The sequence below is a fragment of the Ostrinia nubilalis genome, chromosome 11 (assembly GCF_963855985.1).
Source record: "Ostrinia nubilalis chromosome 11, ilOstNubi1.1, whole genome shotgun sequence".
Lineage (NCBI taxonomy): Eukaryota > Metazoa > Arthropoda > Insecta > Lepidoptera > Crambidae > Ostrinia > Ostrinia nubilalis.
In genome coordinates, this window is record NC_087098.1 from 1,943,297 (window position 1) to 1,963,750 (window position 20,454).

At 39.1% G+C, this 20,454-nt stretch overlaps 2 protein-coding genes across 3 annotated transcripts in view; one reads left to right on the forward strand and one right to left on the reverse strand.

Moving 5' to 3' along the window:
- Nucleotides 1-347: 347 nt before the first annotated feature.
- Nucleotides 348-10,336, reverse strand: LOC135075825 (cAMP and cAMP-inhibited cGMP 3',5'-cyclic phosphodiesterase 10A-like). The gene is made up of 15 exons (XM_063970284.1): nucleotides 9,951-10,336; nucleotides 9,664-9,762; nucleotides 9,209-9,411; nucleotides 7,663-7,836; nucleotides 7,104-7,252; nucleotides 6,630-6,799; nucleotides 6,109-6,242; nucleotides 5,606-5,724; nucleotides 5,026-5,157; nucleotides 4,514-4,619; nucleotides 3,447-3,602; nucleotides 2,215-2,394; nucleotides 1,792-1,890; nucleotides 1,356-1,525; nucleotides 348-490 (listed from the first exon to the last, which is right to left on the reverse strand). The coding sequence occupies exons 1-15, from the start codon at nucleotides 10,285-10,287 to the stop codon at nucleotides 364-366; spliced, it is 2,355 nt and encodes a 784-aa protein (XP_063826354.1). The 5' UTR covers nucleotides 10,288-10,336; the 3' UTR covers nucleotides 348-363.
- Nucleotides 10,337-13,659: 3,323 nt separating this feature from the next.
- LOC135076057 (blood vessel epicardial substance-like) overlaps nucleotides 13,660-20,454 on the forward strand; it is a 55,167-nt gene continuing 48,372 nt past the window's right edge. For both annotated transcript variants that reach the window (XM_063970510.1, XM_063970511.1), the window contains exon 1: nucleotides 13,660-14,513. In XM_063970510.1, coding sequence (XP_063826580.1) covers nucleotides 14,019-14,513 — 495 coding nt within the window. In that variant the 5' untranslated portion in view covers nucleotides 13,660-14,018. The remainder of the gene's footprint in view (nucleotides 14,514-20,454) is intronic.

A 20,454-nucleotide genomic window follows, 5' to 3' on the forward strand; every position in this document is an offset into this window, starting at 1 on the left:
GAAACCTACCTTTATTCTACAATTTTTAATCTTAAGAAATAGTATCCGTTCGCTTTAAGTTTGCCGCTGGCGATATGACGTCACTCGAAGGGAAGTCTATAACTATAACAAACTATATTTAAAATATTTTGTATTTATTATTATTGATAAAAAACGTGTCTTATTTTACGCAAATACAGCGTAAAATAAGACACGTTAATTGCGTTTAATCGCGGTTGGGGGAGGGGACGCGCTTTCCACGGACCGGCACACTTAGGGCGAATGGGTAGTAACTAGCTAGTAACCGGAGGTTAAAAAAACAATTGAATAAAACAGGAACATAACGAAAAACACGTTTATTACCCAACTAAAACATCCCAGCATTTAGCTAAGGTCCTCGGATTTGGACTTGATGTAGAATCGGCTGCGGTTGCCGGCCACGGAGTCGTCCTGCCTCCACAGCTTCTGGCCGCGGATCTCGATTTCTTCGCGCCAAGCTTCCTGCGTCTTCCTGGAAATTGGATAGGATAGAAGTGTCAGAATCTGTGTTGAATTCGTAGACAAGGCAACACCAAGTATTTGAAAATTAAACAGACATAACTATAAAAGATTTGTATAGCTTTCGAAAGAAAAAGTTCGGTTAATTTTTTTAATAAAAAATCTATGGGAGAATCGCGTTTGGAAGTTCATAAAAAGAATGTCGTTGACTCGTAACTTCTTCAGTTACCCACGATAACAAACCCGGTTACTGCAATAAAATAATAAATAAATATTGAACTGCGGGTAGACAAAAAAAAATCTTTAAAAGATGTTCTTGTGGGGTTTCAAAACGTCACGCGTCATTCGACTGCGAAACATCGGAGGAAAAGGGTGAGTAACAAATTATTTTAACTGTAAAAAATTATGATGATTGTATCTTGTCCTGTTATTTGATTTGATGGTGATTGATTTTCTTTGCATCTTTTTCTCTCTCATAGGCCCGGTTTCCACCAAGTCGGAGCAGAAGCGGAGAAGTGTTCTGAATAACCAATCAGATTTCAATATTTTCACTTCTCCTCTCCGTTTCGCCTTGCTGGACACCGAGCCTAAGAGTAGGCGCACACCGTTGATTTTTCGTTGGCCGATAGTTTAGTCGGGCAGTTGATCAGTATGGGCATGTATGGGAGTGCGCACACTACGGCGATTCGATTTGGCCGATTCTTCATACAAATTAAAATCGGCCACAACTATCGGCCAACTAAAAATCAACGGTGTGCGCCTACTCTAAATGTTTTTTTAGCGCTATGCTATGTTGCTTATTTTTTTTGTCTTGCTTTTTTAGTCGGGCGCTAGAGACAGGGCAATTGATAAACCAAGCAAAGGTCAATCAATCAAACCTGCACTTGTCGGTCAGCGGGCCGGTGCTCGGGAAGATGTTCTGCAGCAGCAGCAGGCACGGCAGCACCACCACCGACAGAAACTGGATCTGTTCCGCCGGCTGGTTCACGCTGCGCCGTCGGTCCATCATGCTGAGCGGAGTGTAGCCCATAGCGCGCTCCTTGTCGCCCTGGGGGGTGAAAGGTAAGTCGCTTTTGATTTTCTTTTTGAGTTGTTTTTATTGTAATATCTTAACCAACCGCGTATATTGGATGATGCTGCATATACTGTTAATGAAACTGGATGAATTGACCCTAAAATATTGGTAGTTGCCAGTGTTACCACGCCACGTCCGAAAGCACTCGCAATAGATTAGCAGTCTCCCGTGCTGATTGAACTTACGATTCTTTATTCGTAACGGAGGTTTAACATTAAAATTGATGTAAACTTACTCACCTGATTGTAAAACTCTTCGTAAACCGATTCGGCTATCGATTTCGCTACCCCAAACGGCTTGCAGCATCCTGATAAGTCACTGGTGGTCATGAGGATGCCCTGTAGATACAAAATGGTTGAGTCCAATTTATTAAATCTTTTCGAGGTACTCTTTACGCGGCACAATACGTAATTATAATTTGATTTTACGTTTAGTACAACTTTAAAAGTTGAGCGGAATAATTTAGACGATCTTATCGTTTTTCCTGGGTTGTAAAGGCATCTTATCGTAAAAAAGCGATAATATATGGACGCACAGAGTGACACACGAACCAATCACAGAGCCCTATTCAACGCTGTGCGTTCGATTTGCTGCTTCACTTAAGCGAGCATCGTTTGTGAATACGGGCGTTAGTCTCGCCAATTTTTTCCAAACTGAATCACCTTCAGCATCCTCCTATGCGAGTTATCGCCCCAATCAAAAGAGTGGTCTGCGACCAGCGGCGTCAGCTGTGCCCGAATCTGGAAGTAGACCGCCAGGTCGGTGCACAGGATGTCGTACTTGATCTCCTCCATGATACGCTCGCGGTCTATCGCTGGCAGCTTGGCTAGGATGTTCTTGTCCTGGGGTTAGAGGGAGGAGTAAACATAGATATGACTTTTGTTAAAAGAAACCATTATCAGGATCAGGTTATTTCGGCTTTTACCCGTGGTCCCCCCAACATGTCCCCCTGGTGGGTCCACGGGTAATTTTTTTTACCCGTTGTCCCACCGTTCTGAACAGTGTTTACCAGTGGGTCTACGGGTAATTTATTTTAACCATGGTCCCACCGCAAACATTGCATGTCACCTAGGTATCTATAATAAACTAATAATAATAAACCCACATGTGTGATGTGAAGATATTATAAAAAATGTTCTTGCATTAATTTCGATGTATCCTTTATTCTCAAATAAATATGAACTAGAATTATTTTCTATAATTAATTATATATTTTTTTATAATATTATAGATAGGTACCTAGGTGACATGCAATGTTTGCCACTTTGTGCGGTGGAACCATGGTTAAAATAAATTACCCGTAGACCCACTGGCAAACACTGTTCAGAACGGTGGGACAACGGGTAAAAAAAATTACCCGTGGACCCACCAGGGGGACATGTTGGGGGGACCACGGGTAAAAGCCGGGTTATTTAGGCTCCACTGCAGGAGCACGATGTTCTAGAGGCAAATAGAGGATCTGACTTACATTCCCCACGCTGGCCAGACGGGTGGGTTGGGAAATAGTCGCATATTTGTCCCTTAGTTGCCTTTTTCGACGGGAAGAATATGAGTTATCATATTTTACTCTGACGGAACCACACGGCAAGACGTTATTTGCTAGCGTGAGCAACAAATATTCCTCTGGGACAAACTTAGCTTTGAGTTTTTTTGACCAGTCAAACGAGGTCTTGGCTAGACAAGAGTGCAAGGATACGTGAGAGGTATTGCCATAAAAGATTATAGCGCGAAACTTCTGCTGATGATAGCAAGTTCCTTGAAGTCTACTTGAAAACGGAAAAAAGATTTTTAGGGTAAATAGGGACACTATGTCTATATCTGCGTGGCTATTGCTGAAAAAGCTATCCGACTCGTATTTAAAGACACTACAGAAAGAAGACAATTCGCTGCTTACCTCAATGATCTTCTTAGCGAGGAAGTAGTGGTGGTACTCCAGCATGGAGGATTTGTACATGTGCGCAAGCGGGTGCTTGCACAGTGCCAGGAAGTTATTATTGTACCCAGGGTGGTCCAGGTCGTGACACAGGCCTGACAGCATCAACGCCACCGTCTGCAGGGGATTAGATTAGAATGGACTTTTATGCGGGGGTTAGAAGTAGGGATGTTATGGATATGTAGCTTCGGTTATGGATACGGTTACGGATATAGGAATAATATTATACCGGTTTCGGTTACGGTTACGGATATCTGTGCTTTAGAATGCAGTTTGAAATGGTTGTCCAACACGGTTCATTCATGGCCGAACACATTACATCGAATAAAAAGTAATAAAAATTGATACTAGATGGCATTATAAAGGTAAATCAGGCTGTTATGCCTTTACATATAATGCTATACAAAAAACAATTTAAACTGCCTACATCCGAAACTATCCGAAACTTTTGAATCGGTTACGGTTACGGTTTCGGATATTTTTTTATATCGGATATCCGAAAGTTTTGGTTACGTTTGCGGATATCCATAAAATCCCTGGTTAGAAGGGAATTTTATATGCGGGTTAGGATTGAATTTTGTAAGGTCTCAGCAGCAGCCTCGATTCTGATCCTACTTTGTTCCAAAATGAGAAAACTTTCAATGTCTTTTTTTTTTGGGAAGTAGGATCACAAGCAATAGAATTAAGACATAAATTCTTATCTCATCTACATCGTTTCGTAATACCTGTAATCCACGATCCAAAAAATTTTCTGAGTTGGAGTAATTCCTTTACGTCGTAGCGTGGTTATGGTATGGAATTCAGACAAAAAACAAATCAACGTTCCCAAATGTTCCTATCTCCAGCATCACTGCCTGCAGCGCCGCAGCCTGGACAGGCAGCTCACGTTTTAGGGTGATCTTTGGTTGAACTTCAATGAAGAGAACCACAAATCACGCACAGGCAGCTCGCATTTTGTAATGATCTTTGATTGAACTTGAAGAGAACTAGAAATCACGCACAATGTCCCAATTATTCAAAATCATTACCTCAACGAAGTCGAAGTAGCCCGCGTTGCTGGTGAGAATCAGATACATGGTGTGCGTGAAACAGAACGCGTGTTCCGCGTTGTGGTACGGGTTGTTGCGGTAGCATCTGGTAGAGGATAATATTTTAGGATAAGTAATAAGCGCTATTTCTTAATTTACAACCTGTGGTAAACTTGCAGTGCCAGTCACAAGAAACAAGATCATTAGTGACTAAAAATTCAGTGATTACTGAATAAATAACTGTTCATTGAAGTACATCGAAGCCACTTCTTGAAATTAAAAAAAAACACTACATTTCAGTTACCGAAAAGGTGCTGCTGTGCTAACCACACGAGAATTATTTTAATATTTTTATGAAATAAAGTTATTATGGTATGAACAAAAGAGTCTACGACCTTAGTAATAGTAGTTCACTAATTTTGCTCTGAACTGAATTTACCGAGCAAAGATGTAGTACCTATTTTCAGATCAAAGTTAGTGAATTACTATTCCTTGCACAAAGAAGTGAGAACCTTAGTATAGTCAAAGCGAAGTCGGCCAGCTGGTTCCTCTCGAAGTTGCGGTCGGCGAAGGTCTCCATGTACATATAGCACACCAGCCCCGCCATCTCCTCCTTGCTGCCCTCGCTGATGTGGTAGTCGTAGCTGCCAAATACCAGAAACAAGATGTTTTCAGAAGTCACTGAGACAGATTACCGAAAAAGACAGAAATTGAGAATGCCGGAATAGACGAACGCAGAATGCCAGATACTTAAAAGATCGAAAGAATTGTCGCATCAGCAGTCATCATCATCATCAGGCCACTGCTGGAATATGACTCAGACAGAACTAAATGAAGTTTTTGGCCTCAGCTCTCCACGCTGACCAGACGGGATAAGAAGGTCTGATGTTCGCTTATTTCTCCCTCAGTTAGAGCAACTAAAAATCAACGGTGTGCGCCTACTCTTACTATAACTTACGACCTCCACGGGAAGAGTGGGGAAGATCCTATTCTACTCTGATGAAACTTCACGGTAGATCCAGTTCGATAGATGTCGCCACAAAATGTTCGGTTCGCAAGTGTTCATAAATTCATCAAAATCAATATGCTAACGTTTTAAAATTATTTGGCGGCAAGACAATCCCGTTGGTTTCCATGAGCTCTTCGAAGTCGTGACGACAAGGCTTCAAGTGGAGACGCATCAGCTCGTAGTAGACCTTATTCATGTTGTCCTGGATAAAATGACATATTGTTACTTTATTTAGTTACGTTAGTTTATTAGGTATCTTATTCGATCATTTGTGGATATTTGCGAGTGTTACTGAAATTGACATGAAAATAATTACTTTATTGATAAGAGACTTCAAAAAATTTGAAGTGCACTAAACTAATCTCGAATGGAGTAGGTATCTTTCTAAATCTTAGTAAATTGGATCAATAATAAACAGCTAAAGATCAAACTCAGTCATGCTATGGAAAAGCCAAAAGGTCAGAAACGCATTCAGATAACTACTTAAATGAAGATAGCCTGTTAAATCTCGGAAAGAGAAATCTACAATGTATTTTAACCAATACTTTAAGGATAGAAATTTGAAGAGAAATTGTTGTGGACATACATGGTAAATCTTCTTCTGCTGCATATTGTAGAAGTGCACGATGAGGGAGCAGTAGCTGACGAACACGTTGAATATCATTTCGTCCTCCTCGTTGAATGGCTGCGTGTTCGTCTTGTTCGTGAGTTGGACCACGCCTGTTCAAACAATGAGCCATGAGGGTAAGTTATCCTTGATTTCCTCATGTCCTGGAATCTTTGGGAGGAAGAAAGTCTTTCTTTTTGAAGTCTGTGAGCACAAACAACAAAAAGAAATCATAACCTGCTGCTTATGTTGAATCAGTAGCAGTACTATACTTACTGAAGCTACTGTAAAATGTTTTCACTTATATCTGACGTTCTAGTTTTGAGCAGAAGCCGTTTCTAATGTACGCAGGTATAATGCCCTACCCATTTGCTGTTCCGCTACAAGAATGTCACATGACTGTAGCAATCACATTGGGTCATAAGCATTCCTATTGCTTATGTTCTTCAGAAATCCATAAAGCAACATGACAATCTAATTGGAATGTATGGTGTACCAACCAATAACCCCATGTTTGTCCATGATAGGCGAGACCAGACACGATCGCACAACGGTGCCTGTGGTGGGGTCGATCTCCTTACTGAACCGGGGGTCCTTGTACGCGTCTCGCACGTTCAGCGCCTTGCCAGTCCGCGCCACCAAGCCTGCTGGGGTCTGCTCTTGACTTAAGCTGAAGGAAGAAACAGTCCACGTAGAGTAGAGTAAATATCTAGCCTGTCACACATTGCAGCATCTCGATTTGAGTAAGAGAAGCAAAAATATGGACCACGTTCTAAGGCAGTTACACGTTCTTTTGCATTTTAACACTTCAGACCCCCTTAAAAAAAGGTAAAAGAAGCTGGGTTAATCAAATTAAATGGAATTACATGCTGAGAGACTCACGTCGCGTCGTTTTGGTTCAGGTCACCACAGCAGCTGTATGTCAGACATTTAAAGGCCTATTAAAATTAAACCAAAGGGTGTCGGAAACGTACTTAATTTTAACCTTCTTCTTAGGCATAGTGGTCTTCTCAGCAGCCCAGCCATCGTCCCACATGTCAGCTTGAAGGTGTTCCCCCACGTGTTCCTTGTCCACGATGAAGAAGCTGCTCCTCATGGCACCCATGAAAGATTTCACCACAGCCTGTAAGATACCAATTATCAGAGGTATGACAGAGAGGACATCAAGAAGAACAAGCAAGCAAGAACCAAATAAGCAACTAGGTAAGTATAGCTAGGAAGGTTTTCTAACGAGAGGCTGCGTAAACGTTATCACAGAAAATCGAGTCGTTGCAATATGATGTCCAGCGAAACTCAGCGAAAGCGACTGGAGACAAAAACGTAACGTCTGCTGCGCGAGGATTGGCTGATTTATGTGAAGAATCTTCAACAAAGGACTCCTCATTCCCGGACTCGTTAGTCTCTTGTGTAAGTTGGGCTATGATTTCATCATCAGTTGGGCTATCAAAGAAAGGAAGTGGGGTACCCAGCAGTTCGTGTACGGATTATGGCTCTATTGTACTTTTAAATTAGTAGGAAAAGAAGTTAACTTGCCAACATATCAGTGAGCATAGTGTCAATAGAGGCCAGATCGCAGAAGTAGCTCTGCAGAAGCGAGCGCAGTTCGTTGTTCAGATGGCCGGTCTTCTGCAGCGTGATGCGGGCCTGGGCCTGGTGCACAGCGGCGCCGGCCCAGCACGCCACGCTTACCACTGTGTATACTACAGCCTGGAAGAAGGGAACTACTTTATCGTAATGAAGAATGTTCACTAATTTTGTTTTTTTTTCTCTGTTAAAAATAAAAAATACACGTGAAAGAATTATTTCGATACGTCAATTAGTTTCCAAGATATTGAATTTTAAAAGTGCGGGCGGCGGCCGGCCTGCCATTTTATGCGCGTGACGTCATATTACAGTGACTGGCTCATATTTGTATGGGTGGAATCTTGCAAGCTGAATTAAGACCCACTTCCAGGCAACCGATTAAGCTGAAATTTCGCAAACACATGTGATTTGGATGACCATGCAATATTATGATGACATGGAGCTGATCTGATGATGGAGCTGGAAGGTGGCCATAGGAACTCTATAATAAAACGACTTAAATGCATCGAGTTTGGGCTCGTTCGTTTTGTATTGACGAGTATTTTAATTCTATATAGTAATCGGGGTCTAATGATGGAGCTGGAAGGTAATTCGCAATAAAACGAAACAATCGCATCAAGTTTGAGTTTGATTCAATTTTAATTTCTGTGATGGGTCTGTGTGTTAATATGTATAATAAGTTTGTATTTACAAAAAAAAAATTGTTTAAGTATGTTTATATCCGTTTTCTAGTGAGCGGACGCTGTGAATGTACGTCACACGGGGTCACGTGACCGTCGGCGGGACTCAATATTTAAGCGAACTTTGAATGCCTATAAAATCATAATTACTGGGTATTTTTGAATGAAATAAAAACTAATGTATTTGTAAATGTAAAAGCTTAACTGTAACATAGGTTTCAAGTGATTTTGCAAACCTAGTAACATTCTCAATTTAGAATCTTTCTTGCTAAGGGCCTGGCTACACAGGAGTTTAAGCGTTGGGAACGAGAGGTGGGAATAGTCGCGTAAGGGCCTGGGCCCTAGATAGGTAGGTTCCTACGACATTTTGGACAGTGAGACACAAAAGATGGCGAGCAACATCCATGACTACTCTGTCTCAAGTCAAGACTGAATGTAACGATTGAGAAGAAAAGGTAAAAAAGGGCATACGGCACTTCCCAGACTACTTACTTACTAACTACTCATGTTTGGAAATAATTCAGTCGGTATCGTTCGTTTCAGCCGAATGACGTCCACTGCTGGACAAAGGCCTCCCCCAAGGATTTCCACGCAAGGTAAGGAAGATGCCTGGATGCGGATGGCGCAGGTCCGGTCTTTATGTTAATTCTTGGGGGAGGCCTTTATGTCAACATACTTATTCTGTGATGTCAGTCAATATACCTACTAATTTTAACGCAGGAATAGTAAGTAGGTGTGTTTGTTTATTACGCTGTAATAATTCGTTCAGGAAAATCTGGAAAAGGTTACAAAATCTTTCTAGTTTTTAGTCTTACATCAGTGTATGGATCAGAATACGTCCTATACAGCTCCAGCACAGCATAGCAGTGTCCGTCTGGCTTGATGACCGGCATGCAGAGCGCCACCTTCGCGTCCACCCACTTCAGGCCCTCGGCGAACCGTCTGTCGCGCTGCACGTCTGGGAGGAGCAGGAACTCTTTGGTGAAGGCCACGTGTGCTGCGGCCACTTTGCCCTCCTCTGACGAAAGCGTGGAATGATAGATGCTTTTAGATATTTTCTCTATTTACTACCATAGGGCGCGTTCAAACTGAGCCGATATTCATTGATATTTGCAGACCTAGCGTGACTACCGAATTTATGATAAGAGGAATAGAAGTTGAATAAAACACGGCAAGAAGCTTGCCCAAGATATTTTTGGTGTCTGCTTAACAGATCAGACTTAACAGAAGGAGGCTTTATGTTCCTCACTTTATAAAATGTTTTACTAACCAATTGGTATGTTCACTTCGTGACGTTCAGGCATTTTAGTATTATGAGGCATCAGAACGATTTCGTTTTTGACTGGGTCCACTATGTAAACGAAAACGCCTGCAAGAAAATAATAGTGTTTTCGCCTTAGGTGGGTTGAGTTCATACGAGGTTCATAGGCGCTTTGAAAACTATGATAAGGATTGGTGTGGGACTGTGGGTGCTGAATGTGCTGATGCTCTAAGAAAGAAAGAAACAAGTACAGTCCCACCCAATCGACACATGAACCTAAGTCCCAAGTAACCTACCTGAGCTGTTAGTAACAGTCTTCAAAACCATAGCAGTTTCGTAAAGAAGGGAATCCAGATCAACCGTGTCCTCTAAGAAGACGTTGAATCTGTTCATGTCCAGATATCTGCCCTCTTTCGCTTCCTCCTCCTTCAAGCCCTTTCTCTCTATCTGAGCATATGGAGCTATGACGCGCCTCGTGACCTTATCCAACTTTTCCGAAGGCACCAAGAAATGGGAGTGCACTTTGGATAAGTTCCCCGAATATAGATTTCTACTCTCGCTGTCCTCATTCTGATTGATTGTAGTAAGTCTGCTTTTGGTAGATTTAACGCCCCTTGAATTCGGATCGTACATGGTTATTTTATTTTTCAATGAAAACAACTTTATAAAAATGTTGCCTTTATTTGACAGGTGGCATTTGATTGATTTGTGATTTCTTTTTCGAACATTCAACACTGACACATGGATAGATAGATACAGTACAGGATTTAGCATACAGTTTATATTATGGTATTTGTGACTATGGTAGAGGGATTTTTTAGGTTCAAAAAGCTCTAAAACAGTAAACTATTGCAAAAAATGAACAAAAATCTACTGGACCACCAATCCATTTGTGTATAGTACAGTCAATGGTAGATCAACTTACAAAAATAACATATTATTTTATTGGATTTTAAACTTTATAGCTTGAGAATTAGGTTCAGAGGTAGCTTGTGTTTTAGTAAGTTGAGCTACCAAGTGTGAAATGGTAAATTTTCTTAAGGCAGAAGCAGACTCTCATTCATTTAGTAGGTATCTTTCTTTTAAATTCAACCAACCAACCTACAAAATAACAACATTATCAGTCTGATTGTACCTTAAGTTTACATTTTATACAGTTACAAACTAGAAACTATTGAAAAATTTGGTGCTCCTTAACATTACTTCATGAATATTTTAGATATAATTCCATCTGCAAAACAAGCTTAATTCATAAAATACCACACTAACTAAACTTAAATGTGTAAAATGATGCAAATAATAAATATCAGTAAAATCATTTCTAGATTAGATATTAGTAAAATCATTTCTAGATTAGATGATACAAAACAGAAGACTTGGATGAAAAGCATAACAAGGTAAGATACATTATTATCACTTTACTAGTATAAACCACTTTTCATAGAATGTCCCTAAAGGAGAATGCCCAAAAGTGGTATCGCTCGAAATCTAATTGTACATTGAGGGTACCACACCGTAAATTCCTTTCTTCATTCATTTGTAATGATTTGCGAAAGTAGTAAGAAATTGTAAAACCTCCGGAATAAAATCCGATTTTAATAAAAAGTATTGTAACAATGAGCTGCAATCAGCAACACCTATCACCGAGCAACGACACTACGTAGTTCGCACGGTTGTCAATAGATGGCGCTGTTCGTAGTTAGCTCGCGGTATCATTTGATTTTTTCCTGTCCTTAAGTAGTCAGGGCTAACCACAAATCCCTTTCCCCTTGCAAAATGGTATAAATAACATTGGTATGCACGCAAGATTATTTTGTGTTTATATCTGATCCTTATCAAATAACGCTAGCTTTGGCGTAGCTAGGGTTTTTTTTAGGCAGGGTAACTATCCACAAATATAAAACAAGTATTCTAAGGTAAAACCTGTAGCTATGCCAATGGACACCATTCATTTCACTTAAACCAAAATTACGTCAAAGTCCGGAGTTTTATAAAAAAAAAAATAACTGTGCCAAATAGTCCTGTATGCATACTATAAATTAAGCTTTATTCGATTAATGTACAATGAATTTGATAGCGATACCAACTCCCATAGTCACTTGGGCATTCTCCTTTTGCCATATTTACACTTATCTCTAGTTAACCAAAAATCCTCGAGCGGTCACATAATGACCGTGTAACAATTTATCTATCTATTGTGTCTCAATTCACAGGCTTGAAGGCCATTTCAAAACCTATGTATTTGGATAACCTAAATCTTAAAATCTAAGGCCAAGTAATTGGTTTCCTGCTTTTCTTGGATGGAGGACTTTCATCTGCTTCTGTTTTCTGAAAAACAAAATATTACGATGAACTCTCAAATTCAATCTCTCTTTCACTTTATCTCTACAACTTCTAATTTATACACAACTAATTACCCAAAATATAATGCTTACTGAGTCAATAGGTGCCGTTCTTTTCAAAATATTTAAATCTAATGCAGGTTGAGGCTTTATATCAAACTTTTTGTTTTTCAAATTCCCGGAGAACAAATTTGGTGGAGGTTTTAACCTGTCACTTGTTTCTAAATGTACCAATTTCCTGTATTGACTGCTATTTATTGTTATTAGTTTTGCCACTGGCTCTGGGCTGGATTGTCTAGCCTTATTCAATATTCTCCCGCGCCCAGTATCCCTGTACTTCCGCTGACCGTAAGGCAAACAGAATTGATGGAAAATATCCAATAGTTCATATCTTGCCATGCTCTCGAGGTTCGAAATGTTAAGACGCCTCTGTAAAACAGTAAAAAGTAAATAAATAACACAGAACTCAGTGGATACCGAGTGTGTACACTGTTATCACAACAACATGTTACCTACTTCTTTGATTATGTATAAAAGCTGTTCGTTGCTCAATAACTCTGGATGTAATAACATTTCACATGATACAGCCATTGTTTTAACTTAATTACATTACACGATTGGTTTAAAAATAAAATAGTTTCATTCTTTTTTGGCGGTTTGGTTATTTACAATCGCCATTTTGACAGTGACAGTACTGACAGAAAACATATGTTTAAAAAAATAATAATTTCGTTGATTCCATAATGCGATTAATTTGTATTTGTTATATTTTAATTTAAATCAATTATATTAAAATAACTAAATAAAAAGCATACAAATATTTACTCGTGACTTGACCAAACGTTAAAATAATTTAGAGTACTTTAAAATAGTGATGTTTCAGTAAATAGCACACTGCGTAACGTTAACGTTATTGAGTAAGGCTGGGCACGGGCTGGGTGACAAATTACTTTAATTTTAACAAACGTCAAAAGTCTGTCAAATTCCATACAAAAAACACCAGATAAGGTTATAGTATACTTACGGTTAAAGTAAAGTGGTACAACTCAGCTAAGTATAATAAGTAATAACAATAACTGTCAAGTCAAAAGTCGGTATGTGCCTCCACAACCGTAAATCCGACAGTTGTTAATTATTTAGTTAGTTTCAATGATGACTCGTTCGTGGTACAACAATGCCAAATTATAGCCTTCACTCTAGCGCTTGCATGAAGCTACTTCGCTCCGTGAAGAGTAGGGATTCGATTTCCGTAGCGATCAAAAACCATGTCTTATCTAGGGTTTCAAATTACATATTTCGTTCTGTTATTTATTTATTATTAAAATAAACATATTCTAAAAGAAAAGAAGGAGTTTTTTTTATCTATTACTTACTCTTCTGAAGCGCGTATTCACAAAAGTAAAGAAAAGTGTGTAGGCATTTCTGTCAAATAATAAACATATGATTAAGCTCATCAAAAATATTTTCACTGAAACCCGATATAATATCTAAACATAATAAAATTAAATAATGTGTAACGTATTCTCGTTATTATTTATCGTCGTTAGTTAAAATAACATTAAAAATAACTGTGCTGCATTGCACCTCACTAGTCACATTGGGTGTCCGTCTTTCTTCTGTCACACACAGCTTTAGACATACTCTCTAATCTGTGACACACAGTTCGTTCGGTGCTGCTGTCATTTGTGTGCTTCGATTGTTTGCGTTACTATTTTCCTAATGTTTTATTTTGGACTCTCGTAAGCGTTTTACTCGCGATAAGTTTACACAATTTGCAATAGTTTCATTAATTTAAAATTTCCTATCTGCGCTTCGCATTCGCCAGTAGTTCCGTATCGTCGCGATATTATTTTTCAAGTTTTATTTTCAAAATAAACCAAACAGTGTACCTAAATATTTTATTGTTTCTGAATAATACATCGGAAAAGGGGCAGTGTGGTGTGATTAATTCGCAAATGCCAATCGTTGTTAAAGTATCGATGACAAAATTCGATCGGAACAGTGTGAAACCGCGGTGGGAGTATGTTGTTTCTGGGTGCCTTAGCGATCGGTATGGTGACTGGCCTGCAGAATGTCACGACAGAGCTGGCAGTCAGTGAGGTTACGGAGGTGGGTGCGGAGGGAGTCACGAGCGAGATGGGTTTATTGGAGACGACGCGGTTGTCGGATTCGGCGGGCGGTGATTTCGTGAACGTGACAGTGCAGGAGCGGCCGTCGATGTGGGACATGTATTTGAACCACTGCCCGAAGTGGCGCCCGATCAACCATGTGTTTTTCCAAGTGGCTAATATATTTTTTCTGCTGGCGTTTTTGGCGCCGCACACCCCGAGTGGTTTGATATGGATGCGGGTGGGATTAGTTCTTGGCTGCGCGTTCCTTGGCGTTTGGGGCTGGAGTGTGGAGTGTTACCTGGATGCCGTGCTGTGGAACGGCGCGTTCATTGTGATAAACTTTGTGTACTTCTCAGTGCAGTTCTATTTGTTGAGGCCGATCAAGTTTCACAAGGACATTGAGGAGGTGAGTGCTGCTCATATTTAGTTAGTTTATTTGAGATAAATGTAAAGAAACCCTCATTTTTGTTGCCATTTCAATTGGGGCCGGACCGTGAGTTTAGGGGCCCCTGGACTAATACTACTTAGGGGCCTACCTAATTACTCAAAGTACCTATAGAAAAAAATAAGACAGTAAAATATTTTTTTTTTACTTGACTTAGCTGGCCCAAGGATTCAAGGGGACCCTGGGCTAAAGCCCAAAAAACATATGGTAGATCTGGCCCTGATTTGAAGTGAAATCTTATTATAATTATGATTTAAACAAGAGATACAAAGGCCTACTACGGATCTGGGATAAAGGTCCATAACCTTTATCAACAAACCTCACATAAATATTGGAATGTCATTTAACACTATCACTGCCTGTTTCTAATGAGTAGGTAAGTAAATACTAATTAACATTAGATTATGCTAATACATTTTTCAGTTATCTAACTAGATTATCAATAATGCCAAGCTAGGTTTAATTTGATTATTTTTGTTATCTAATTAATTTGCAAATCAAACATGTGATGTAAATGTGCCAGCTTAATGGGATTTGTGTTATCACTTTTCAAACATCACATACATCTTTGCAAAGGATGTCGCCTGATAAGCAAATTGCAAGTTCAGGGGTGTGCAAACTGTGCATTTCTTGGGTTATTTTAAAACCCTTGGATAGGCTGCCATTAATAATTAATAAGATAAAGAAAAAGTGTTTTCTACACCTTTGTATTTTATAACCCTGCATCACTATTTCTTTCCAAGGCTTAAACTTGAATTTTATTCACCAAGTCAGTCATGTCTCATTACTTGCTTTAATATCATAACCAATCATAATCGTTCTGTGTCCTTCCTTTACATGTCCATAAAGCATCCAGCCTTAAAGAACCAGTTAACCATTTACAAAAAGCCTACCAAATAATCAAACCTTGAGATAAAACAATATTTATGACCATCATCTCAGGTATAAAGATGCAAACATGCACATAACATTTACACACGTAAATACACCTTATTTACGTTTCTTAAGGTCAAATAACAAAACGCGTTTATTCCGAGAATTCATACAAAGTAGTGATTATAAAGAAATAAAAAGAACATAAAGGCCATCGACTGGCGGCGTAGTCGCAAAATCGGCTAGGCCGGTTTGTCGAAAGTCGAGTATGTAAATCGATTTGTCATCTAATATTCTGGGGTTATTGCATTTTAAACACACGCGATGTGTTATCGGTCGATTGCTGTTCTAAATACCAGCGGAGGCATGCACTTGGTATCGCGGAAGTTTCATTCGCGAAACAAACGAAAGTTTTTATGGAAAAGACGCCACCTTTTCTAAGACTCTTTACTTTTCTATAAAAACTTAAAAAACACGCAATGAAATCCTCATACCTTGTAGGTACATCCTTCTTCATCGGAGTCCTTAAACTGCCATCAATTGTCTGTTTTATTCTGACTAACTTGAGGAGAGAGTCAACACTCTCCTCGCTATCGAGATAGGCAGTAAAACGTATATTTTCGAACGCAAACGACTAAACTCATCATCAATATCTTCACCCACATCGTTAGACGCGGAGTAAATGCGCTCATTTATCTTCTGCCAGCTAGTTATGTAGGATTCCTTGATAAGTGACGATGTTAAAAGCGCCATTCGTCAGTTATACCCATTAAAACTTATACATGTTCACCCAGGGAGGACTCTATGTATACATATTAGGAAAAGACTAAGAAACGAAAGAGAATAACACCGGGTTATTCTTTGCAGCCTTAGCTTATAGCCTAGGCGAACAATGTCGTAAAACTTGTTCCTTTGACTGGCCTAGAATTTCATGTTCCTCAAAATCTAAGTCTATAACTTCAAGACCCAGCATACGTCCCTGTTGAACTCCAAGTTGACATATCAGATTGTTTGTCTCGTGAATGAATCATATTGGTTTCGAAAGCTAATAGACTTGGAGTAAGCACGCGGCGCTGCGTGCTGCAAGCTAAGCAATGCCGTGTCTCAAGTGACGAGCACAAGAATTCTGGCAATATCCACCAGCTTGTTTAAAAAACGGTCCCTATTCCATTTTCTTAACCTTTAACTATGGACGTGAAAAAATAATCACACTCCCATGGATGTCGGGTCTCACAGACCCCTATCTAAAATTCTTCTTATTTTTATATCTGAATTAATTCGAATTTATTAAAGAGTTGATATATGTGTAATAACTATTAATAAAGGATTTAGTAGTAAATGTAATCAAATTGTAACCAACATTTAATTATTTTTTTGCAAATTTAAAGAACTTGGACATTTTTCAGTGGTAATTGACTTGCCATCACATATAGGCTCCTTGATTACAGTCGATTATTAATAAATGAAAGTAATATTTTTTTCCTTGCTAATTAATAATTATGTAACATAAAAACATGAACAACATTTCTGAAGGACATAAAATAAAATTTTTCACAAGGGTTAAAGTTACTAAAATTATACACAGTGGCCTAGAACACTAAAGACAAATTATCTCTACAGGCATGTATTGTGTTATCTTTCTTTGAGAGCTTTGATAGGCAAAATGTACACCATTCAGAATCGGAATCTGCAGCAATGGTGAATTCTAAGACATCTAAACTCAAAAGAAGAATCGTCTACAAGTAATATCTTACTCCTGAAATGTTCTTTAGATAGTTGGGCTAATAATATAGCTGATGTACTCAGATACTTTCTGGCATTATGTATTCTTAAACTAGAACAATTAACTTAAGATTATAATAATATAATATAAAAAAAATATAGTTGACCAGTCACATCCATACAAGTATCATCATCATCATCATCATCATCAACAGCCCTTTACAGTCCACTGCTGGACTATGAGCCTCCTCCACTATTAGTGGAGGGTTTTGCCATAATCTCCACGCTTGGCAGGCGGGTTGGAGATCGCAGTTTAAAAGATTGATGTTTTTCAGAGAGCGCTGCTGCCCATTCTCTGTTTGATGTGTAGTCCCTAAGTCATACAAGTATGTTTGTATGGAAATTATAGTCATCGGGTCTCCCAGACCCGGACAAAATTTTGAATGGTTATTACTCACGTAATAAGTGCCGGAAGACGCGGCTTTATGCCTCCTCGTTCCAAACACAGTTAAAACTGAAGCTACTGAGATAGTCGAGAGCAGCACGTGGCGGGAAGGTGTTTAAACCGAGAAATTGGAAAGGGGGGTGGGCCTCTGAGACCCGACGTCCATAGTTAAAGGTTAAAGATCAAAAGCAGTGTGAAAAGATGCTTCTAAATGTGACCGATCTTTGAAAACAAATATCTGGGTCACTCAATAGATGTTTGTTATCAACAAAGAAGGAGCACTTTTATTGAATGAAACCCTTTGTGATATCAATTCTGTATTCATAAATAAGGATACGAGACTTGATATCAAAAATGTAAAGAAAGGTCGACTTCGCACAAATGAAAGCTTTATAACGGTGTAATCCCCTTTAGATAAAGATATTTAACCCAGTTTTCTGTTAAACTTAGTGCCAGTCCCGCGTATACCAATTCTTTAGACCACACTCTGCAGGGCGCCGCATTCAAGCCTAGATTGCATAACGAATCAGTTCGGCTCTAGGCGCAAACACATTGTCTATATCCCGAAGCACGTATCTTGCCCTCGAATGGGCTACCCATTAGCTGATCTACACACCAATTATTAAGCGCTATATCTACTTAATCTTGGTCGGAAATGGCACATCAATCTACTAATCACTACAAAAACAACGGTAGGCAATTCTCGAAGAATACCAAACTTGGAACAGTATCGAAAAAGCTGATTAACATTTCTGCCGACGCCAAATGTAATCCGGCCCGGCTTCCATTAAAATTTATTTTCGATCGTTCGCCAAGAATCACTAAATACCTACCATTTATGGACCGGCATTTTTGTCTACTACGTTTTTAGTCGTCGACCTATTAGACTTCAATCCATCCACTTTTGGGTCACCGCAGCTTAGCGGTTATGTTATTTTGTCGTTTGATGGTCGCAAAATTATTTATTTCGAAAAGGCTACCTACATGGACGTAATCTCGAAGGGTCGGTAATCCGTCCATTTAGTTTACGATCCGAGGTCCAATATTTTTATGTTCTGCCCTTGACACTATTTCCCCGCAAGTTTTTACTTGCCAACAATGATTGGACCGTAAAATCTTGGACCTTTTCAAGATATGTAATCTTCGTTTTAAATTGAAGATTTTGTGTTAATGCGTTTACTTTTTTTTTCATATTATTGGGACTCGCGGTATTTGTAAGTCCCTTTTATTTTGTATGTTTCTTTTCTTTGTTATTGTTGGTGAAACATTGAACAAGATTGTATCACACTTTTGATTTCTTTTGCGTCGTCTGTGCAACCTTAATTTAATTTCTGTTTTTTGTTTGGTGTGAAGGTGCGGATGATTGATCACTTTACTTGCACCCTATTTATTCTTTTACGATTAGTCGTATCGCCGTCCTTTCAGGGATCAGGTCAGTGGGGCAAGACGGTGTGAACGCCCTTTCTGACGGTGACGTCATCGTTCCACTCGCTCGCAACTTGCTAGCGTATAAACATAGTCGGTTTCATACTTCATTGCTAACCAGTTAAAGCGACTTTCGTTCGTGTAAAGGCTCATTGCCTCCACTTTAAATTATTGTTCTTGTCCAAGAACAAATGGTTTGCCATTAGAATGATAACGTCTCTATCCTTAGATTTGATGTAAACGAACTTGTTTTGTTGATTGCTTGTGTTTCCTTTAGCATGTAAATTGATTACATGTTTATCAGAATTCCATGAATTATATTCCGGGTATTTCTGTGGAACTTTAAGATTTAACTAAGCTTCTATTTTATCATTTTGCAGTCCGTTTAGGACCACGTTGTGTATCAATCGAAATTATTTATGAGGGAGAGGTCAGTCGGCACGCTAAAGTTGAAATTTTAGAGCTTTAACAAACGCATTCAATCTCAAATGCACGTGTTGTACTAACTCTGGCTCTAGGTTGTTTACATCATATTCACGGAACGATCGAATGCACAATCTGCATTTATTTGGCAATTTAATCTTTATTTTTTAAACAATAAGGAAAGGGTTGTGCTCGCAAAAAATGCAGGCCTATGCCGCTCAGACTTGGTTCTCAGAAACGTAAAAAGTATTGATTTTATGCAAAGCTATTTGCTTGCACCCTAAAGGACAATGACCAAAAATGTATGGAGTGTGGTCCAAATGTCCACCACTAACGAGACCTATGTAGTAAAATAGTCTACTAAATACTGATTCATTATAACAAAACCGCAATCAAAAATATGCTGTCAGTAAAAAGTTATGACTGAATGAAAAGTCATGTTTTTTACCTTTTCATCTGAAAAATGTTCTTGATATCATTCTATCCATCGCACATTTTGGATTAATCTATGCATGTTATGTCATGTCGCTTAGTGTGCCGTGTTAGATTCTCGCTAAAAGAAAAAAAAATAAACTCAGAAGAAAGACAACAATATTGGAATTATGGTCGGGTGGTCGCTGCTCCGCCCCTATTGGTTGTAGGGTGATGTTATATAACCTAAAACCATCCTTGATAAATGGGCTATCCATAACAAAAAGAATTTTTCAAATCGGACCAGTAGTTCCTGAGATTAGCGCGTAAACTACTACAATTTTTCATACAGTCATAACTTTTTACTGACAGCTTATTTTTTTTTCGTCCCATACTGAAAGTTAATCTCTATTTAATGGACTATATAAGCCAATATAGGTCTCATTAGTGGTGGACATTTGGACCACTTTTGGTCATTGTCCTTTGATGGCTGCGTCGCGTCGACGCGTTTCTTCACTCATTTCTTTCTTTTAATCATGTTGTAGACAACTCTTTTGTTGTGAAGCCAAGTTGGTTAGACAAGCGCTCGCAACTTCATCCCTG